Here is an 18,616-nt window from a genome sequence, read left to right as displayed (position 1 = left end):
TAAACAAATCACAGCTATAATGCCACTCAAGAATCTGTAACAATGTTAGGATGTCTCTGTGCATCTTTGGAAAAACATAAAAACTGCAAAGCAGTACCTACCTTTTGTATTAAAGATAGATTTATGAAGGCAAGCTAATAAAATATAGCAGCACTTCAAATGACATAACTTGCTTCTACAATATAACAATTATTAGAATCTGTTTGAGGGGGCATATCCTTAATCCATGGCTATGTCAGGGAAAAAGGAGTAAGCGAACATTCAGAAGTAGTTTGGTTTACTCTCAATCCTAAGTAACACAGTCAATGAAAAGCTGAGAAGCCAAAGAAATTACCATTTCGAACTTACCTAAGGACAGGTAGGCACTAAGAGGCAGAAACGGGGTCCGGCCTCACAGTATGACTTCATTCCACAGTTTTAGTTTAGAAAAGCCGGGAGAGTGGGAAAGAGTGTATCTCTGAAGATAGGTTTGGTTACTGTGGATAAGGAGAAAGGGCCACTTACCTTCCCTGCGTAAGGTAAGGGCATAGAAACTCTTAGTAGGCATATTAAAGAAATATTGAGTGGACAGCAGGTTAGAAGGAATAAGGTAGGCCGAGTGCTGCAGCCAGCCTGAAGTGCCTCTGAACACCATACCTATGACTTCTGTGGGCACGCAATGTCCACAAATGGCCTATTTTCTATTGGATGAGCTGTCAGACTTCTATTAAACCTGAGAGTTTAACATTATCAGGATATTTTGTTAAAACCTAGGGCCATAATCTACACAAAATCATGAAGGGGGCAAAAATCTTTACTATATATATATTGTCTACTCAAGTATTACCTATTCAGAAAGATCCTAGTGTCCTTTAAATATGGGTAGTGGTATTATTTAGTCCTGTAATTCCAACAATTCTTGGGGGTTATACAGACTGAGAACAGGTTTTGTTTCCCAGAAGCGGGTATGTTTCCTTCCCAAACTAAACATGGCACATGTGCTAACAATCCTGAACTTTCAAGAGTTTTGTTTTTCATAATCTTGCTAGGGATAGAATGGGGGGTGGGATTAAGCTTTTTACAAGAACTGACAGGCAGGAATTAGCAGAGGAGACACTGCAGCTAGGGTTGAATTCTGCCACCTTCCCAATTAAAACTAGGACAAATGGAAAACAAGTTTAATCCCTGGAACGAAGGGAGCCAGGGAGCCAGAAGTAGTCACAAAGGTTGGCAAACTTTTTCTCTCAAGGGCCAGAGAATAAACTTTTTAGGCTTTTTGGTCAAATACAGTCTCCTATATTGATTTTTTAACAATACTCTAAAAACATAAAAACCATTTTCAACTCAAAGACTGCAAAAACAGGCTGTGGGATGGATTTCACCCACACATGGGCTGTAGCTTGCAATCTCTGGTACAAGCAACGAACAGGAATTCATGTAACACAGCATACGGGACTTTATTAAATAAGACAGACTTGGGGCAATGAGAGGTGAAGTATAAGGCCAAATTACTGTCAACAAATAATCTGAGCCACAAAAGCTCACAGTAAACATGAAGAGAATGCAGGAAGATTACATGTGAATACAGGTGATGCTAAATGGGAAAGGAAGAAAAAAGGGAGCACATGGGAGGAAAGAAACAAGATGATAAAACAATTTGTGAGCCATCTCAAGCCATCAAGAAAACATTCTACTGTAGGGCAGAGGCTGGCAACAAGATCAGGACATGCAGTCCTGTGTGGCCATGTACACAGATTAAGAACTAAAGCACTGGCAAAAAATAAAATAAATAAAAAATAAAGCATTGGCTCTAGCAAACCCTGTCACTGGCAGTGAGAAAAGACACAAGCCTACCAGAACCCAATTGTTTTGTAAGCAGCCTCCAGTGAGTCAAGACACAAACTGACTATAAGCTGTCTCCAGCTACAAAACCATTCGTATATTTAACTCATTTAATAACAAGCGAAGAGACACAGTTAAGTACACAAAAGCAAACCATTTACCACCTACTATGTAACTTACTTTTTATTGAAAGTATCTTGCATTCATGATGGATACCTTCTAGGTTTTGCCAGACATTTTAATGTTAAAGGTTAAATTATTTTTACATGCAAGTAGTGTGACGTTTCCCCCACATGGGATCACTGATTATAAAAAGATGACATATCACACAGGTTATTTGTCCTTTTTAATTGAAAAGCTAACAGACCATCTAGTTATATTTCCCCCAAAACCACAAACTGAGGAGTAACTGACTCTCTAGCCAACATAGTCAAAGCTGAGGATTAAAAATGCAAAAACAAGTCCTTAGATCCAATTAAAGGAGCCCTGCTACATACAGGTTCATCAATACCAGTGGCACTCTTTGATTCCAGGAAGCTGGAAGACATCCTAATAATCCCACTCAAAACATTTACCTCAAGTAGCCTTTTTCCAGTTTCCAACTCATGAATAAAGATAATACGTTGTTAATTCTAGTTCAGAAAACTTTTTGCAACTTGTTTTATTTACAATGCCAACTTTTAAAAGGTTATTAAACTAACGTTAACTGACAATAAACTAGGTGGAAAACATTTTACAGAGAGGGAAATCCCAAAATGCCACCTTCTATAGCGAACCCACAGTTGAGTTTTATTCAGAGTGAAGAAACAAAAACTTTTGATCATACTGGAAGAAACTCAGCCATAAGTTTGGAATCTGTACTCAAACTACACATGCAAGGAGGACAATATTCTGCTAAAACAACTGATTTGCTGCTGCGTTTGTCTACGGTTTGTCTAATATTAACAATTATAAACAGAGCAGTGCAACTAGTATTTGGAACAATCCTTACAGTGTTACAGTGTCAGGCATAACATTTCACTTCTCTTCACACCACTGGTTCTCTTTGCGTACCTAGAAGAGACAGATATAAGGAAGCACCTTAAGAAGTCTTTCCTCAGACTACTACCTAATGATTCATCAACAGACTATGAAGAGGGTCAGACACGGACAGACAAAAAACTGGAAAAATACCAGGTTACAAGTACACTTCCTGGTTATCCTTCTTTGCCTCCCCAGGTTTTTATTCTACCTTGCTGAAATTATCAAAAAAGCAAAGGCAATGGGCATTAAAGCTTCAGTCACCAGACATGGCAACAAATTCAAACAGTTCATGCACATTATTTCAGTTTGTAGCTGTGTCAACATTCTGATCTTTTCATTCATTTCTTCCCCCACTCACTAAGATGCTCATAAGTGTCCTGGCATAACACCATCCACAGGGGTTGCTTTTCTGAAGTCAAATATTTATGGCTTGCTTACATTTAAGGTCCCAGGTGCCAAAACTAGTAACTGCAAAGGAGTAAATATCAAAGAGCACCTATGATTGAAAACTAATCGTTCTTATGCTTAGGCAAGAGTGGTATTGTGCAAGTGTTTAGACTTAACAGACCACTCTCAAAACGAGTATTTTTATAACACAGAAGGTGCCTACTAACCCTCAAGTAAAAGTCAAGATTCCCTGATAGAGACAACACATCTTTTCTGAGCATGTTTGCATTTCATTATTTTTTAAAAAGTGTGTGATCAAGAACAAGCTGTGACCAACCTACCTGGGCTTCCTCTTCTTCAGTAAAATCATTTTTGATATTGAAGGTCTTGCGAATCTCCTCAGGAGTTTTCCCCTTGATCATATTGGCAACAGTCTTGCATGTAACATCAAGCAAACCTTTAATGTCTAAGTAGTTCGCAGCCTGTAAAGTGATTGTTTTCATTAAAGAATTATTTGAGGTTGTAACCTAAATCTAAAGGTAGTGATTGCCAATCCATATCTAATTAACTAAACTAAAATGCTAGTTAACTTTATGAAATTAAAGGGAAAATAAATCAGATTCTTTTGTGAAATACTTTTGTATGTCCTTCTGTTATACCTTCTATAATATGGAGTCCTACTGCTGCCTTAAGCAAACTACACTACCTCTAATGCTAGAGAAGAGCCGCTACTTATGGGCGTGCATGTTTGTGCTCATGGGTGCACAAGCATATGTCAAATCTTGACAAAAATATATAAAGAGGCAAAAGCAGTAATAGCATTACATTTTACTGAACTCAAACAATTTCTTTGGTTTCTTTGGTTTTCTCTATTTTCTACTCTTACCTTCAATATTCCCTTTGGCTTTAATTTCATCTTTCATTAGTGTAAGGTAAAAGCTTGGATCAGTGATCTTCTTTTCCAATACAGGTGGTTTAGTGCTATCAACTCTTCTCTGAATACTACTTTAGCTGCATCTGCGATTTTTGTGTGTTGGGTTTTATTTCCATTCAGATCAAAATACTTTCTGGCATACAATTTTTAATTCTTTTCTAGTTTTTCTTTTGATTTCTTCTTTGACTCATGGGTTACTAAGAAGTGTTAAGTTTTCAAATATTTAGATTTTCCAGATAGCTTTGTTACAGACTTCTCATTTAATTTCACTGTGATCAGATCACACAGTGTATGTGCCTTGACTCCTTTCAAATATTGGGACTTTTTTCCTACCATTAACAGGTCTATCTTAGTAGTATACTTTTGAGAAGAGTATGTATTCTGCTGTCATTATATTTAACATTCTATAAATGTCCATCAGGATAAGTCAGTCAATAGTGTCATTCATGGCTTCTACATCCTTACTGATTCTACTTGTTTTATCAATGAAGTAGAGACACGTGTTAAAATCACTAGGCTTGTGGATTTGTCTATCCATCCTTTGAGTTCTACTGGTTTTTGTTTCACTTTTTGGAAATTCTTTTAGGCAATAAACACTTAGGACTATAATGCCCTAATAATGAACTGATCCCTTCATCATTATGCAGCAACCCTCTTTAATCCTGGTGGTATTCTTTGCTCTGAAATCTACTTTAATATAGTCACTGCAGTTTTCTTTTGATTACTGTTATCATAATTTAATCTTTTTCCACCCTTTAAATCTGTCTCTTTAAAGTGGGTGTTTTGGACACAGCATAGCTGAATTTTGCTTTTTAAAAATTCAATGTGACCATCTCCACCCTCTGTTGCATTTACACTTGATCACTTATTTAATATGGTTCTTAATATATAAATTCAAATATAGCACTGCACTGGAGTTTATAGAGAATTAAAATTCAGTGTCAATGAATTTAACAAATTTAACTATTAGAAGTGCTAGAAATATCTTAAAGAATGTATTAAGAACATACCAGAATAAGTTCAAAAAGTGTTCCTTGGTCAACTTTCAGGAATTCTTGGTCCCAAACAGGGATATCATCTGTTCGCTTTTCTTTGTTCTCATCATCCTCAGGAGGAGGGGGGTCATCCTTGTGGTGGGTGCACCATTGAATGACCTGTAAAAATGAAAGTTTATTCCTCTGTGGCATTACATCACAAGGTACTCATTCCACTAATGGGGCAAAGTTGTTTTTACACTGGGCTAAGAACTAGCTAGAAGTTGACTTGAATAACCAAGTTAGTAGTCAAACTTGAAAAGCAAAACTGAAGCTTGAGGAATCTTCATAACCCTAGGGGTTAGACGATCTTAAAAGCAAACATGCAGATAGATAATTATACTTGACCACACTAAAAAGCTCCTGTGCAAAAAATACATAAAGTCAGACAGGACAATGACTAAAAACTACATGCAACATGAGCAATCAGCAATGGATTACCCTCTAGAATATAAATCTTAAAAATCACTACAAAGTGGGGCACCTGGCTAGCTCAGTCAGTAGAGTATGTGTCTCTCTCTTGATCTCAGAATAATGAGTTTGAGCCCCACACGGGGGACAGAGCTTACTTGAAAAAAAAAAAAAAAAAAAAAACACTAAAGAAATGAGCTACAGATATGAACAGGCTATTCACAAAAGAAATCTCAGGAGAAAATGCTCAGTTTTATTAGATGCAAAAACCAATATTACAGTTACAACTTGAGGCTGACAAAAAAAAAAAAAACAACTCAGGATTTTGATACTAATCTCTGGCAATAGTGTGAGGATAACATGAACCTTTATACTGGAGAGTGAGGTAATAACCCCTTTGAGGGGTGCCTGGGTGGCTCAGTCAGTTAAGCATCTGACTTCGGCTCAGGTCATGATCTCATCGCTTGTCTCTATGGTGACAGCTCAGAGCCTGGAGCCTGCTTCGGATTCTTTGTTTCCCTTTCTCTCTGCCCCACCCCCACGCGTGTTCTGTCTCAGTCTCTCAAAATTAAATAAATGTAAAAAAAAAAAAAGTTAAAAAAAAAATAACCCCTTTGGAAAGTAATCTATCAAATACTAGTGAGGGTGAGGATGTGCATACATTATCACCAAGAAATTCTAAACATCCGTGACATGCGCACAAGAATACTGGGCATAAGAACAAAGCAAGAAAAGCCCACATGTTCCCTTAGAAGGGGAATAAACACACATAAAGTTTCAGAGAGTTGGTTAGACTCTATGTACCATCATAAAGACCAAAATCAACACTGAAAGAGTTATAGGCTATAGAATCTAGGTGGTAAGTGGGTGTTTGCTGTATAGTTTCACTTTTCTGTATGATTAAAATTTATTCAGTATAATACTGGAGGAATAAGCAATGCTGAGAAAAAATGGCAGAACTGACAAACTATACTGCCAGGATGTAAGAAAAGGAAAGAACTATTTCTAGAAGGGAAAGTCAAGCTATGGAGTTTTAATGAAATAAACAATAGTTTTTTAAGTATTCCAGTTGTATAAGAAAACAACAGCAGTATTTGCTTATGTAAGCATTAAAAAAACTGGTAAGTATATCTAAGAAACTAATGTTGACTAGTATTACTTGAGGGGGTTGCAGGTTAGACAGAGCCAAGGATGAGAGGTTTTACCATATACTTTTTTGCAGTTTTGGATCATGCAGTTATTCAGTATGTAAGTTCAAATATTCCTAAGAATAGGCTTAAAAAACTTATTCTCTGAAGTGGCCCCGTATCACCCAGACCATTAACTCTGATCTTCCGTACTAACTCCTTGCTTGTTCATTATGCTCTAGTCACCACACTTGCTGCCTTCCCACCTTTCCTCAGAGTAGAACATGCTCTTGTCTTAGGGTCACTGCACTTGCTCCCCATGCCCAGAACTCTATTCCCCCACATAATCATGTCTTTGTTCAACGATCGACTTCTCAGGCATTTCCTAACCACCTTTATTTTAAAAATAGCTAACTCTCCATCGATCAACCCAGTTATGCTCCACAGCTTTCTCATCTGACTTATTTATCTTGTATGGTTCCCCCACACCTTTAGGATGTTAATTCCCTAAGGGCAGACATTTGGTCTCTGGTTACTGCTATAACTCCAACACCTAAAAAATGGCATTTGAATAAAGTCCTTTTAGATGCATTTTACATTAGGATAAAACAGAATGTTTATTGCAAGACAATACCCAGAAGAAAAAAATCTAACTGGATAAAATATAAAGCTTCTAAACCATAAAATACTATTAACTGACTTAAGTCAATGCAAAGTGATAGAAACACCATATAAACAACTCCTATAAAAAGTCCACTAGATTACAAAATGGATGAATCTTGAAAACATTATGCAAAGCCAGACACAAAAAGACAAATATTGTATAATCCCATATATATGAGGTGCCCACAACAGTCCAATTCACAGACACAGAAAATAGTGGTTAACAGGGGCTGGAAGGGGTTATTGAGGAGTTATTGTTTAAGGAGTACTGAGTTTCAGTTTGGAATGAGGAAAAATTCCTAGAGATGGTGAGTCGTGGTGGCTGTACAACAGTGCAAATGTACTTAATGCCACTGAGGTGTACAGTTAAAAAAGTTAAAATGGCAATTTTTAAAAAGAAATTTTAATGTTTATTTTTGAAAGAGAGAGAGAGCAAGCAAGCATGAGTGGGGGAGGGGCAAAGAGAGAGGAAGACACGAAATTCGAAGCAGGCTCCAGGCTCTGAGCTGTCAGCACAGAGTCTGACACGGGGCTCAAACTCATGCATGAACTGTGAGATTATGACCTGAGCCGAAGCTGGACGCTTAACCGACTAAGTCACCCAGGTGCCCCTGTTTATTTATTCTTGAGAGAGAACAAGTGGGAGAGGGGCAGGGGGAGAGGGAGAAACAGAATCTGAAGCAGGCTCCAGGCTCTGAGCTGTCAGCAAAGAATCCAACACAGGGCTCAAACTCACCAAATGCGAGATTATGACCTGACCCAAAATCAGACACTTAACCAACTGAGCCACCCAGGCATCCAAAAATGGCAATTTTTATGTTATGTGTATTTCATAACAATTTTAAGTTTATTTTGAGAGAGGGAGAGAGCATGCACGTACGCTAGCAGGGAAGGGAGGGAGGGAAAGGGAGAGAGAGACAGAGAGACAGAGAAGAGAGAATCCCAACCAGGCTCTGTGCTGGTAGTGCAAAGCCCAACACAGGGCTACATCCCATGAACCATGAGATCATGACCTGGGCCAAAATCAAGTCAGACACTTAACCAACTGAGCCACCGAGGTGCTCCTACAACTATTTTTAAAAAGCCCACCAGAAAGACACGCAAAGGAAAACAGACCAAGCAGAAAATACAAATGGCCAATAATAATGCCAAAAAATGTTCAGGCTTAGAGAATCACTTTTTACCCAGTCTAGGGCAATTAAAAGAAATGCTAATAGCTAATTGTGGTAGGATATGGAAAAATACGCAGCACAGCTGTATCTCACACCAGGATCAAGAGAAAGCATTAAGATGAAACTGCATATAGCCAATGACCTTTGAAAATCTCTGAGCAAAAGGCCAACTGGAACCAACCATTCTCATCTCTAAGCCTAACTAGTTTCCTCCACTTTATAAAAACTCGGTGCTATTTCTTCAGATGAGCATCCAATTAAATGGCTGGCTCTGTTAAGGAGCCATGTACCCTGAAATGCTACAATTCTATTCAACGTGAAGAGCCTTTTATGCTTAGACACAAGGTAAGGTGGTCAATGGTGTGGGTATATCTATTCTCAAGCTCCCCTTGCAGCGTATCTATCAAATAATCACAGGACCTAGTTAAATAAACATAACAAATATTCAGAGTCATAATCAGTCAATGTAAGGAAGCGATCTATGTAGCAGTACAATAAGATCACAAGGATGTTCAATGAAAAAACAAAAGCATATATACAAATATATAGTTTGTTACCTTACCTTTTTTAATATTGCTGCATTAACATTTGGTAGAGGAACTGGGTCATCATCTCCTTCGTCATCCATTCCCAAATCTAAGAAAACCAGAAGAGAGTTGCCATTATTCCCATTATTTATACCAAGGAGGCTATGTCTCAAATGAGTAATTTGCAAGACACTGTCTACGACTATGAAAAGTACTCTACTAAAAATAGTTCTCTTATGAGCATTTAAAGTTAGTGGTTCCCAACAGGTCCATAAACCACCAAAAACTATAAAAAGTTGTGGGAGTAGACAATTTTAGGATTATTACACAAAAAGGATCCTTAATAAGAAAGAAAAGTCACTTAATAAGTGGGACTGAGATGACTAGTCAGCCATTTAGTAAAAAATTAAAGCCAGACCCTTAGCCTTACTCTTAATACCAAACTCTCTAGATGGGCTGCATTTAGAAAGACAGAGGAAAAAGTATTCAAGTAACAGAATCTCAATGTATTAAAATCTGAAACCCAAAGATGTATATATACACACACAAATCATGCAACCACAGACAAAAATAAGGCAGGCAGCTCCTTATGTACTGGTATGATCTCAGGATTAAAGTTTTTAAAAGCCAGGTATAAGAAAATAAGTGTTATCTGAATAAAAATGGGCATATACTTAGATATTTAGATTTAAAATAACTTCACAGGAATACAGAAGTATTAACAATATTCTGTGTAGGGAAATTAACAAGAATGTGGGTTGAGGGACTCAGTTTCAGTGGATACCTGTTAAGAGTTATTCATCACGTACATATTACCTACAATTGTGAATCTACAGGTTGTCCTGGTAAAAACACCTAACTTTCAGATTCTCAAAGTGATGGTGAACTCCACGGAAAAACCTTAAAAATAAAATCCCTATGTTAAAGATCCTAAATAAGAGTATTTTTCATGCCAAATGGGTCCACCCTTCAGTTTCTACATGACTAAAAGAACGGCCAAAGTTATTTACTAGTTAGCAAGTACCAAGATTAGTGTCCCAAAGTTACTTCAGCACTATACTGGTTGTAGCAAAGAATCAGTTATGCTGACATGGCCAGTGCTGAATCAAATCATTTCAGTTCCTGATAAGTTAACAGGCGTCCTAGGCAATGGAGAGTCAGCAATGAACACAGGAGGATGCAAAGAATTGCTGCAATTTTAGATAGAACTGCTCAAACATGTCTTATTTAAAAGATGACATCTGAGTAAAACCCTAAAGGAGACAGAACACCTAAGCAGAGAAAATGGCAAAGGCAAAGGTCTTCTGATAGGAAGGTCTGGCATGTTCTAATAACACAGAAGGGATCCAATATTACTAGAGCAGGGTTAGCAAGGGTGAAAGCAGATGAGACCAATAGTAACAGAGGACCTGATAGTAACTGGGTACTGTGCATTTTGGCTACTGTACTGGGAATAGGTGGCAGAGAACAGGAGAAAGAAGGAAAACAACTCTGAGGCTGGTGGCTTGTACAGGTTTACAGCTATGGAAGAATGATCCAATTCTGTATGTATTTTGATGGTAGAGGCAAAAAGGTTTGCCAACAGATGGGAAGTAGAGTTAAGAGTCAAGGAAGACAAAGGTTTATGACATGAGGAACTGGATGGATGAAAGTGCCACTGGAGTTACCCTTAACTGATATGAGCAGAGAAGTGTTCTCTGATATGTCAGAGAAGTGTCATTCTGAAGGGCAGGGAATTAAGAATAAGAACAATCTAGTTAGTTGTCTAACTAACTAGACAAAGTTAGTCTAGTTCCCTAACTCTGAGGTACCAATTAGATCTCCAAGGGTAGACAAACCAGTTAAATATGTCAAGTGTAAAAATTAAAAGAGATCAGAATCATAGGTAGTTTGGGGAACTGGTGTACAGACGGCACATAACATTATGAGACTAGATGAGATGACCAAGGGAATCAAGGAGTACATATATTATGAAAAGATCCAATGATTAAGCCAGCCTTGAGGAACTACAGACTTTAAAAATGGGAAGACAGAACGGTGCCTAGGTGGCTCAGTTAGTTAAGCATCCAACTCTTGGTTTCAGCTCAGGTCATGATCTCAGTTTCTTAAGTTCGAGCCCCACACATCAGGCTCTGTGCAGTCACCAGGCGGAGCCTGCTTAGGATTCTCTCTCCCTCTCCCCCACTTATGCTGTCTCAACCAATCAATCAATCAATATTTAAAAATGAGAGAATAGAAAGCCGTGAGGTAAGTACTAAGTAAAGTATCCTGCAAGTCAAATGTAGAAGGGGATGATCAAATGCTGTCAACAGGTCTAAATGAGAAATAAAACAGATCACGCACTTGACAACATGGAAGTCACTGAGCTTAACAAGCAGTTCCAGTGGAGTGGTAAAGAGGAGAGTAGACTGAAAAATTATCTTAGTTTCCTGTACAGATGGATCAATCCTGTCCCCTCTCCTCCTTTCTACCAATGTCATTCCCTGATCCCATCTCAACCTAGAGTAAAAGTACAAAAATGACTATCTCAATTTGCATTAAGCCACTTTTGCTTTTCCTGTTCTAGTATGAAGTATTTTGTAAATTAATTAATTTATTTAGGGGCACCTGGATGGCTCAGTCTGTTAAGTGTCAGACTTCAGCTCAGATCATGATCTCATAGTTCAACAGTTAAAGTCCAGCATCAGGCTCTCTACTATCAGGGAAGAACCTGCTCTGGATCCTGTGTCTCTCTCTCTCTGCCTCTCCCCAGGTGCTCCGGCACAGGCTCTCTCAAAAATAAACAATGGAAAAAAAAAAGGAAAGAAACTTAATGCCTTTTTAAAAATTTATTTATTTACTTACTTAGTTACTTACTTATTTATTTAAAGTAGGCTCCATGCCCAATATGAGGCTTGAAATCATGACCCTGAGATCAAAAGTCACATACTCTACTGAATGAGCTAGCCAGGTGCCCCTAGTGTGAAGTATTTTTAATTAGAAGGGAGAAAAGGAAGTTACAATATATAAAATACTTGAGGAACCATAATACAGAACACCAACTTGTTTAGATCCAAATGTTATTTGGAAGAAGGTGTAAGCCCTGTTAAAAACAAGGGCCTTATTGGGGCACCTGAGTGGCCTCTGGCTTTTGATTTCAGCTCAGGTCATGATCTCACAGATTGGTTTGTGGCATTGAGTCCCACATCAGGCTCTGTGTTGAAGGTGTGGAGCACGCCTGGGATTCTCTCTCCCACTCCCTCTGCTCCTCCCCATCTTGTGCGTGCGCAGGTGCTTGCTCGCTCTCTCTCTCAAAATAAATAAAACAGTTATCAAGGATCACCTCCCTAGCATTTAAACTAAGGATGTACAATGTCTTTTCCACTTTTAGACTGACTTCACAAGTAGCAACAGTCATTCCTTTAAGCTATTTAGTTTCAAGGACTTCTGAAAGACACCTGTATCCTGATACCACATCCTGAACCTGAACAAATCAGTACGTCCACGTGCACACATGCCAAGATTTTCAGTTCTGATTATACTGTGATTAGGTTTTATTTTTGTCTTCTAAGTCACAAAAAACCCATAATCAGAGATACTGCAGATGCAAAACAAAGAAAGCAGTAAGCTGCCAAATCCAATGGACTCCAATCCTGATGAGGCTAGAATTTTATATAAACGACTGGTACTTAAGATAAAAACCATTCACCTATGATGCCCAAAGGCTATGAAGGCAAAGAATCATTTAACTGTTGCTATCACTCCACTTGCTTCAGTGATCTAAAGAGGCATGGATAACCTTCACGGAGCCCTATGTTCTTATATGGGCAAATGCTTTTTGAAGCAGCACAGGACAGATTAGTGTGCAAGACACTACTAAGATGAAATAAAGAACACTTTCATCGCCAAAGCAAGTATTCAGGCAGCAGTTTTGGTATCAGTTCTACATCTTCTAGATAAAGCCTTACTCACCTGCCTTTAGGGAACTTGGAATGCTTTCACACTCTTTATTAGTGACCATACCATAGTTCTTCATTCAACAGGTACTTGATGAACAGTGACTGTGGGATGTACCAAGGGGTTTACAACTTAATAGAAGTGATCTATGTATGTATGTACCAGGATACAGGACCGTAAGTGCCACATGATTGGTACCAATTACCAAAAAGAATTACATGTTCAGCTTTTATCAGCAAGCAGAAATTACCAGCTTAGGAAACAGAAGACACACCCTCTGTAATTTAGCTTTTGCCTCTACCGAACTTAATATGTGCAGGAAGAAATCCTCTTACTATGAAATTCCAAATAACCAGTCTGTAGATGAATGTGATAATCACTCTGGTCACCTCAAAATGCCTCCCTTGACTTCCACAAATCTTATTCCACTCATTCCCCACTTCTGACTACTACTCTCTTAACTCCACCTGTCTCCCATTCCAATATGGCTGACTGCCAACCTCAATTTACTCCCACAGATAAATACTCCTACAACCCACCACACAAAATCTATGTATCCCTAGTAGTCTACAGCTCAGGGATCAATCCACACACTCAACTATCTACTAGACTGTTACAAAACTCTTTTGGGCGTGGGGTGGGGAGGGGACCAAACATACATAACATGTTCAAGCTCCAAAGTCACATTCTTTCCATTTCTCTCAAGCCCATTCTTCAGCTCTACCAACTAGAGTATCACAAGTTCACCCCACACCAATAAACCCCAACTAAAAATTTCAATTTTACTTTTCTCTAACACACCTTGTCCACTTTACCTCAGAATAACCTCCCAAAACATCCTAATTTTACTAAATTTGAAATATCACCTCACTAGTACCACCCACTATAGTCTCTACCCAAGCCTGAAAAATAACATCAGCCAAGATATTTCCCCAGCACCTCTTGGCACATTTTATCAATGCACTAATTATACCATGTGACAGCGTGTCTTGTTTGGTGTCTTTCTTCCCAGTTTATAAATCCTTCAAGGGCAAAGACGGTTTCTCACTTAGCTTCCTTTCCCCAGCATACAGCTAGTGCTTGGCATGTAACTTTTCTCTTAGCTGAAGCATAAGCTACATAAAAACCTTTGATATTTGAATACTGAACAACATTCTTCTTACTATTAATTTTTTTTCACCAATGCAAGAAACTGATTTGCACTGTCTCCATATACTATTAATTAATGTCTACCAATCCACTGGAATAGTAAGAAAAGATTCAAGTGAACTAGTAAAAGTTTCAAAATGTTTCAGGACCTGTTTTGTAACCTTACTTCTTTAATGTGCGGGGTCTATGCTTTGCAGCAGTTTCAAAGGAACGACAAAAAAGACAAAAAGGAAAATGTGGTTTAAAAAAAAAAAAAAAAAAAGACCAACATCTCAATTTACCATCTACTCAGCTTACTCCCCTGCTGAAACAAAGTACTCTATTTAGCTACCATATAGGGAGGTATCTCTTTTTCCGGAGGCTTTTATTTTTCTCATTACAAACAGCGAACCCAAATTTACTTCAAAGAGAATTGGGCCATTATTGTCTGATGCTGGGAAATCACTTCAGTATTAGTTTATGGCCTTACCTATTTAGCAATGGGAAAAAAAAAAAAAAAAACAACCTCATTAATTCAGACAATACATCAAGGCTGTCCTGTATCAGAAAACTGTAGTTTTTAATTTAAAAAAAGGAAACTTTATTTACCCCTCATACTCTTGTGCACTTAATGACAAATCATGCCTTGTATAAATTCAGTGTTGACAGGTTATCTCCACCTAAATATTACTTCCACTTTTCCTTTACCCAGGTTTTCTAATAAACTTACCTTCCAACATGGTCTTGATAGTCACAGACTGTTTGGCAATTTCAACATCAACTTCAAATATCTCTCCATCAGAACTCTGCAACTTAATTGAAGGCATCTAAAAAAAAAGGTATTATATTGAACTTGAAATTTAAGAGATATTAGTTCTATACATTTGGTCAACTATAGTCTGTTAGAAGACCTCTATCTTACTAACTACAAAATCCTAAGCACCCGTACTATGTAAAACCCCCGTTAAACACTTCAAGTGGTTATTCACAGGCTAGTATAGAAGTGTTGACAGAAAATTTTTTCAAAGTTTCAAATTTTTTATAACTCATAGGAACACAAGCTTTTAAGGCCTGCCCTAATGAAATTATTACTGGAATAAATTTGAGTTACATTCTACACTTCTAATGCAAAATATATTTCAAATAAACTTGTTTATTTTGTCTTTGCCTGCTTTTCTGCTCTAAGTACTGATTACTCTCATCTGAATAGTTAACTGCCACAAAAAACTGCAAACCTGAGGGTGGTCAGTCCTAAACAAACAAAGCTAATAACGTACTCATTTTCCAATAGTGAAACTTAAGTGAAAAATGAGTTCAAATCCAAGGAGTATATGAGAATATACTTACATATGTTTGCATCAATGTAAAATATGCAAGATAATGAAATATTTAAGGATAAACAAATAATCTAATTTACAAAACCAAATAAGGTACCTAAATTTAACAGTACTTCTTAGCTTTCATTAAGACTGTCCAGGTTTCCAAGTTTGAGTTCTGCTAAAATCCTCAAAGAAATAACCCATTACTTGCTCCAAAAATGTATTTATTACCTCAGATAAATTATGAGTCATTGGGGAAGACACTTCTTAGATAAAAATTAATTAAGCAATTAACTACAAAGGACTTGAGTTATGACAAAAAAACAACCAAACACTTCTTTAAAATTAAAAGTTCTAAGCCATCAATTTCTTATTTTCAGATTGCTGGCAGAGGCACTTGGGGGAAGACTCTCAAGATTAATCCACGATCTCTTCAAGTTTCAAGTACAGAATTTAAAGGCCCTTGCTTCTGAGTATTCATAATCCTGCAATGTCACTATTAAGTTGAAATTACAGAGTTTGGCATTTAAAACATTCACTTCGGGGCGCCGGAGTGGCTCAGCTGGTTAAACGCCCCAACTCCTGATTTCAGCTCAGGTCGTGATTTCATGGTTTGTGAGTTCAAGCCCTACATAGGGCTCTGTGCTGACATGGAGAACCTACTTGGGATTCTCTATCTCAAACACTAAAAAAATTTCAACCATTCACTGCACCTATTTTAGGATCAAAGACTTCAAACCCATGAAATCAGTTAAAATATTCATTCGCCTTTTCCCAATTATCTCCATTCCTCCAAATAAACAAAAGAAAGGAAGCAAAAATGTAAAGCTATGTTTTAAAACCAGCCACTGAAATATCCTGCTCTCACTCATCAATGGTTAGAGAGAATCTCATTTCACTTTTCAGTTCACAAAGATGTCTGTTCCTCCATGATGCTTAATGCTTGCCAATAATGCAGTTGTTCTGTTCAACAGAGAAGTGCCCAGTGCAGAGAACCTTCCCTGTGACAGGGCAGTAACAAAAGGTAATCCCAAAGGAAATACTTCAACGTGAACTCTTTTTTTTTTTTTTTACCAAACATTCTACATTCTTTTTACATTCGATAGTACTGGAATGAACACTAAAGAATGACAAGTCTGGAACTTCAGTTGATAAAATTAGTTTTAAGGAAGGTGACCATTTCCTATTTCTCTCAAATAACTCTTGGCAAATAATTAGATCTGCTTAGTCATAGTCAAATTCCTGTATTAGGTTACTCTTAAGGGAGTTGAGATCTTATTAAATAAGCAGGGAGGCAATCTGTTAATCTGTAATCGGATGCACTTTGTGATGCCAAACTTAATACTTAAAGAGAACTTTTTTTTAATGTCTTAGAGCCAGAATTCGGTGCAAAACTGCAATAATAATGGATGAGATTTTGATTTGACAGGTTTTCAAGCAATTCTTTAAGCTCCTCATCTTGAAAATTAAATCCCCCTCCATGACTGGAATGAAGCAGGTTCTGTCAACAACATAAAGAAAAAGCTGTTTTAAGGGACCCGAATTCTAGCACCTCCTTTTAGAGAGGAGAGCGAAGTCTGTGTTGCTCTGTGACAGATACATTCTATTGTGACGCTCTGACACATTCACTATCCCAAAACCCAAACGTGAGGTCCTATCCAGGTGAACATTCTAACCCTGTAAAACATGACCCAAAGCGTCTAGCTTTTAATGTGTTAGGCCTCCCTACAAGTCACACCACCATGACGAGGGCATCTGCTATTTCAACAGTTGTTTCAGCAACTCCAAGCTGTGGCAAAAAAATGGCGAGAAATATTCTGAAGGAGCAAGCGGCTATCTGCAAGCATGAGGCCCAAACACAGCCAGGACCCGGGACTAGTGAGGGCAGATACAAGGGAGAGAAGGAACGCGAGCCAAAAATCCAGCGCTCCCAAACTCCCACCGGCCGCGCTCCCTCCGGACACCAAAACAACAAACACGCACACCACGCCCACGCCCGCCCAAAGACCTGCACTGAAAGCCCCGCCGCCACCCCCGCCCAAGAGAAGCCGAGGGCCGCAGCCTGGGCCTCGCAGCCGAGCTCTGCGCAGACTGACGCTCGCCCTGTGCGAGGAAGGACCAATCCCGGGCCCGGCTCGCACCTTCTCCCGCCCGCCGGCCTGGGCGCCCACGAGGCGTCGTGAGGACGCGCGGCCAGGAGAGGCCTCGCCGTCGGGGGGGATGGGAGGGAGGGGGAGGTGGGGCGGGAGAACGGGACCCAGCGACAGGTTCCACTGGGCCTGAGGGACGCAAGGCCCAGGTGCCTCCCGCCTCCGGCAGGCCAAAGCACAGCGGTGCGGACACCCAGCTCGCAATCCACGGCGCTACCGCCCCATTCCGCTCGGCCTGCGTCTACTCACGGTGCTCGGTCTCAAGGAGACTGCGGGCCGGAGGGTGACAAAAACAGGGCAGGGCAGCCTCCGCTACGAGAAGAGAAAGGCAGAGAACAAGGCCACTACGGCGGCGCGGCGCGGCGTCGGCCTTTATAGAAGCGGGCGCAGGCGCCGAGGACCCCGGAGCCCGAGGCGTCACAGAGCCGGCGGGGCTGGCCGCCGAGATCGCCTGACGCAGGCCAAGGACGGTGGGGCGGAGAGGCGGCGGGCGCGAGGCGCGGGGGCGGGGTTTCGTCCTTACCCTCTCACTCCACCCCACCCCACCCCACCCCACCCCCCAGAGCGCGGCTCGCTGTCCTGAAAGCAGGAGAGCGGACCTGGCTGGGGTATTGCGCAGCCAGCCAGGGTCCTTCAGGCAGGGGCTGGCCTAAGCCGAATTAAAGACCCCAGTCCTGAAAAACCTAGAAACTGCTGGTGGGTGTGTGGAGGGGGGGGGAGGGGAGGGTTAGTGTTCGGGAGGCTTTCTGGCTCCCCTTTCCTGAAGGGGTAAGAAGGCTCAGGCGAAGAATGGCAGATGGGCGTTGCCGTCACCGCCCTGAGATACCGCTGGGTGCCTCGGCGTCATCCCCTGTGCCCAGCATGCGTTAGTTCTCTCTCCATAACACCCCATGAAGTAAAGTTCTGTTACCTTTTCCCCTGCTGTATACCTGAGAACAAATTCAGAACGACACAGTTTAGTGTTCCTAAGCGTTATTTCCTACT

The 18,616-nt window shown here is 39.7% G+C and overlaps 1 protein-coding gene across 1 annotated transcript; it reads right to left on the bottom strand.

Moving 5' to 3' along the window:
• Window positions 1-1,983: 1,983 nt before the first annotated feature.
• On the bottom strand, window positions 1,984-18,045 carry SKP1 (S-phase kinase associated protein 1). Its single transcript, XM_086704095.1, has 6 exons — window positions 17,882-18,045; window positions 14,894-14,990; window positions 9,135-9,208; window positions 5,176-5,319; window positions 3,573-3,713; window positions 1,984-2,874 (listed from the first exon to the last, which is right to left on the bottom strand). The coding sequence occupies exons 2-6, from the start codon at window positions 14,988-14,990 to the stop codon at window positions 2,839-2,841; spliced, it is 492 nt and encodes a 163-aa protein (XP_086560221.1). The 5' UTR covers window positions 17,882-18,045; the 3' UTR covers window positions 1,984-2,838.
• Window positions 18,046-18,616: the final 571 nt, after the last annotated feature.

Source organism: Puma concolor, chromosome A1 (assembly GCF_028749965.1).
Source record: "Puma concolor isolate L17-30 chromosome A1, mPumCon1.1.hap2, whole genome shotgun sequence".
Lineage (NCBI taxonomy): Eukaryota > Metazoa > Chordata > Mammalia > Carnivora > Felidae > Puma > Puma concolor.
Note: the sequence above shows the minus strand (reverse complement) of the source record. Positions and strands in the feature narration are given on the sequence as shown.

Coding starts and splice junctions, on each gene's coding strand:
- SKP1 (XM_086704095.1), bottom strand. CDS start 14,990: ATGCCTTCAATTAAGTTGCAGAGTTCTGATGGAGAGATATTTGAAGTT. Junction 9,209..14,893: donor TATCAAGACCATGTTGGAAG/GTAAGTTTATTA, acceptor TGGTTTTCTTAG/ATTTGGGAATGGATGACGAA. Junction 5,320..9,134: donor ATGCAGCAATATTAAAAAAG/GTAAGGTAACAA, acceptor TCATTTTTACAG/GTCATTCAATGGTGCACCCA.